The 4,245-nt window shown below is 48.1% G+C and overlaps 1 protein-coding gene across 1 annotated transcript in view; it reads right to left on the bottom strand.

Annotated features, from left to right (window-relative positions):
* Positions 1-2,441: 2,441 nt before the first annotated feature.
* The window catches only part of SQLE (squalene epoxidase), a 13,685-nt gene continuing 11,881 nt past the window's right edge, over positions 2,442-4,245 (bottom strand). The window contains 3 exon segments of the mRNA XM_010131417.1: positions 2,442-2,634; positions 3,401-3,488; positions 3,991-4,087. Coding sequence (XP_010129719.1) covers positions 2,442-2,634; positions 3,401-3,488; positions 3,991-4,087 — 378 coding nt within the window.

Genomic DNA, 4,245 nt, shown 5'->3' with positions numbered 1-4,245 from the left:
TAGAACTAACCTCTTCAGAGCTGCAGATCTGTATTTGGTGCAGCTTGTGAGGTGTCCGTGTGCACTGTGCTCCTCTCGGATCCTGAATCACACACGTGCGACATCCTGTGACACGTCTCTCCTGGTGTACCGCTTCCCTCTGCTGCACGCAGATGCAGGAAATAAAACCAGGGCTCTCGCAGGCTGCCTGCTGCACGCTTTGCCTCGCGCTGCTCGATTCCACGTTACCTATGGACGTTGCCTGCTCACTGCCACCTTCACTTACTTACTCTCACTTGGCTCAAGAACTGCTTCCTTCAGGACTTCCCCTCATCTCCCTCCTGCATCCCCAAGAAAACCACCATGGCCAGGGACAACAGAAGACAGCCTGAAACTCTGCCTGGCGACTTCTCTTCTCCGAGGCAGAGCGCTGCTGCCTGCCCCTGCCTGCAGCAGGAGTGCGGGAGCCCAGCCGGCGCTCCCAAACACTGCCCACGACAAACTCCGCAGCCGTTTCAGCTGGCAGCCCGCAGCCCGTGCTGCCCTGCGTCCACGAGACCCACTCGTTCGATGCTTCGGGGCAAGTCCTTCATCTTGTCCTGAAGACAAGGCACGGAACTATTGCACGAGTCCTATTTTCAAGCTGCTCTTCCCTACCCGTGTAAGCAAGAGCCTCCTCTACCCCACGGCGATTTCCAGCGAGTGATTGCTACCCCAATCATCGAACACTCAACCAGGCACCCGGCTTGAGAAAACAAAACCAACCAAACAAAAAAGGTTAAACACGTGTAAATTTCCTGGTAAACCAGGACCTGACAAAACTCATTAAGCAGAGATGTACAACAAAAAAAATTCTACAGGTATCAGAACTTTTTATTTAAGTTAGCTGTTTATCCTTGACTTTAAATAGACCCGCTGCAAAGGATATATAAAAAATTAGAAAACGTAGAACTAATCGGTATTTTCAAAATCGTCACAATTTTTGAAAACTCTGGTATAAATTCTGCAAACTTTGTATACCCTCAGAGGGGCACTGGTCAGCTACCGTATAGATCCTGGTATTTGAGAACACTGGTGCTTTACCCTGACGTGTAACCACAGACATACTCACGGTGTGTGTGATTTCAAGAGGGTATCAAAAGTGACAGTGGTCAGAAAAACAGACATACTTCTGCTGCTGGAAAAGGTCATTTGAAAGGTCCATCAAATAAAGTACTAAAAAAGCCTCTCCACAGATGTCTTCCACAGTGCAGCACGAACGGTGTGTTTTTATACAGCTTAGGCAAGCTGTCACGTTCCAGGTACAGCCCGAGTCTGCCCGTACAGAACCCCGTCACCTGCGCCTGCTCCGTAAGCTGGGGTGGGCTGCGCTGCCGGGTGATCCGGTGGGCAGCCAGAGGACAGCCAGTCAGCGACACACAGAGCCACCAGGAAGGGAGGGGAAAATACAGCGGAGCGAGGAGAGCGTGTTGACAAAGGTCACATCGAGGGCAACGCCACCAGGAGCGGGGACAGTACAGGACAGGAACTCTTCAGCAGCATGCAGTCATTTCTAGGGGAAAACACCCCACTCCAGGGGCTAAAAGGACACTTTGTGGTTCTCGGCGTGAATTTTCAGCAGTATTAAAGAGGACTTCACTGTCTACTGGAAAACACCTGGACTGACTGTGCTTCGGTGGAGGTGGTTTGTTGCTGTGCTTCAGCGCGTGGCAGCGATAACCTTCAACTGCACACCCCAAGGACACCGACAGGACCCCCCGGTTTGTCACAGGGAGCGAGAGGGGAAGGCAGTTCAAAACCGCGTGCCTTCAGCTGCCAGCAGAACTGCCGCTTGATCGCTCCTGGTTTACATTAATTCTGGCGTCAGGAATGATCCCAGAGGAGCAACACGGCACTGGCGACAGTGACTGGTGACACCTCAAGATCTGAATGAAATCCTTTACAGTGTCCTTTCAGGTGCCAGTGGACCAGTATCTGAGCTGCAACTGAAAAAGAAGAGAGGCAAATCCCCATGAAAGAACCCCAGTGAAGAACGTTACAGGATTTCTCGGTGATGAGCAGCCTGCGGAAGGGCTGCACAGAAACAAACATGACGGGTAATAGCAGCGTATGGCTTACAGCTTCCACTTCTCAGTTTATTAATATTAGTGGGTGCATTCGGCAATGGATAAAGCAAGGAACGAATCTCTGACAGAACTGGCAGTCACCTACCACATGTCAATGCTTAATTACAGCCCCCGTAAACAGCTAACTCCATTTTGAACTGAACTTGCAAAGAACAGAATATTCACATATAATATATATGTAAATAACCACAAAACCAAAACAAAGTCAAATCCTTATCGAGGAAACTGCCCTTTGAAGAGAAGAAAACAGAGCACACGATTAAATTTACGTGTCCAAAGATTTTGAAGGCATCGTGATTTTCCTGTTTTCCTCCTCCAGTCGTTTCCCCCCGGATTTTAATAGACTGAATACTTCATTTCAGAGTAAATAAGCGGGAATATTATAGAACAACTCCGGTAAAGAATAGCTCCGCTACTGAAAAAAGCTCAAGGCATGGTGATCCAGGACTCTGACTTAAAGCAGAAATAAACAGCGTATAAAGCCACCGCGAAGAAGTGGCCAATCAGTACCATCGGTTTAGGAGACAACCTGGATGAAAAACAAACAGATAAAACACGTCAATAAATGGAAGCAGAAAGCCCTGACAGATTTTCACCTTACAGCCTGCCAGCTGAGGCGGCTCTGAGGGCACCACCGCAGCTACACCACACACAAACTGGGCTGTCCCGGCGCTGCTGCACACCTTGCCCCTCTCCTCAGCACAGCCCCTGCTCTGCGGCTTCCTCCCCAGTTCCAAGGGCTGTGTCTGCCTCCAGCAGCCCCCAGGGGATTGTTCTCAGCAGACTCGACCAGTTCTAGCTCTCACCCCAACCCCAGCAGAAAGACCAAAGCAGACGTTCTCACGCGTTGTGAGGAGTGTGATTTATAGACGGTGCATTCGCTGCTTCCCGAGGGGCCATTCCGAGCAGCACCGTGACGGTTCCCCATCTCCCTGTCCTTCTGCCCCGCTATGGGAGACCTCACCCTTCCCTATTCTCAACTGGTCAAGCACCAAACCTCTCCATCAGCTCTTCTGCTAGTCTGGACCCCTCTACACCACCCAAACTCCCGTGCCACCTACAGTAACTCCTCTCCAGCTTTGAGTGGCATTTTTTACAAAGGGAAAAAAAAAAAAGAGCATTTAAAGACATAACTTCTAATAAAGCTCCAACCTTTAGTATAATCCTAAAAATAGAGGCTCGTGCGGACCATCCTCCCTGCGCAGAGCTGACTCACTGGGAGCAAAGCGGCTCGTCCCAGGGGCTCTCAGTGCTTGACCCAGCTGACACTACCTACCACCAGCCGCTGAACTTACACAGACAGCAATCCCACGGGACCCGAGACACACTCTCCGCCGAGCCGGAAGTAGTGGAAACACGCTTTCTTCAGCTGATGCAAGGAATCTACAAAATGAATTAAAATGACTCAATAAATACGTTCAACACATACCAAAAACCTTCAGGACGGGCAACAGCGATACCAAATCCAAGACTCTGGTACTTTAGTACCTGCTGTTCTGTTAAATTCAGTTGGATTTTGAGCTGGTTTTACCTAAGTAGAGGATAGTCTTACAGAATATCTACGTAGTTTTGAATTAACTGACACAAGAACAAACATTATATTTGTTTTCTTTCTTTGTGGGGTTTTCTTAGGTTTTGTTTTTATTAACACTAACTCCAGACTTGCCTTCACATTGCTAAAGCTCCGTTTACATAACAAACACTAGAACTAACGAGGCAGAGAACACAAGCTAACTCATTAAAATCCTTAGGTTGATATGTTCAACACACATACACATATATACACACAAACACATGGACACGCGCTCACGGACACATCCCCTCCCCAGGCATATTTATTTACCAAGTTGTAATTAGTCAGAAGTTATCTTTAAAATATATTTACCATCTGTGGCAGCAAAGAGTTCATAAAGTGCCTGGGCAAGAACATTCACCACAAAAGAATGAGATTTTTTTCTCGACCAGTAAAATGTTCTTTTTGCCTGAAAAAGGAAAACACCAAACCATATTTCTGTCAGTAAATACAGAAGAGCAGTCAAAAGATTCCCAGAGAGGCGGTAAGAGTCATACTCATGACAACGCAGCATGACTGTAGAGATATCCTGTATCAGTTCCACGCCAGTTCATTAAGGAATTCTGG

This window comes from Buceros rhinoceros, unplaced genomic scaffold, assembly GCF_000710305.1.
Source record: "Buceros rhinoceros silvestris isolate BGI_N320 unplaced genomic scaffold, ASM71030v1 scaffold5112, whole genome shotgun sequence".
NCBI lineage: Eukaryota > Metazoa > Chordata > Aves > Bucerotiformes > Bucerotidae > Buceros > Buceros rhinoceros.
This window is presented reverse-complemented; position numbering and strand designations above follow the sequence as displayed.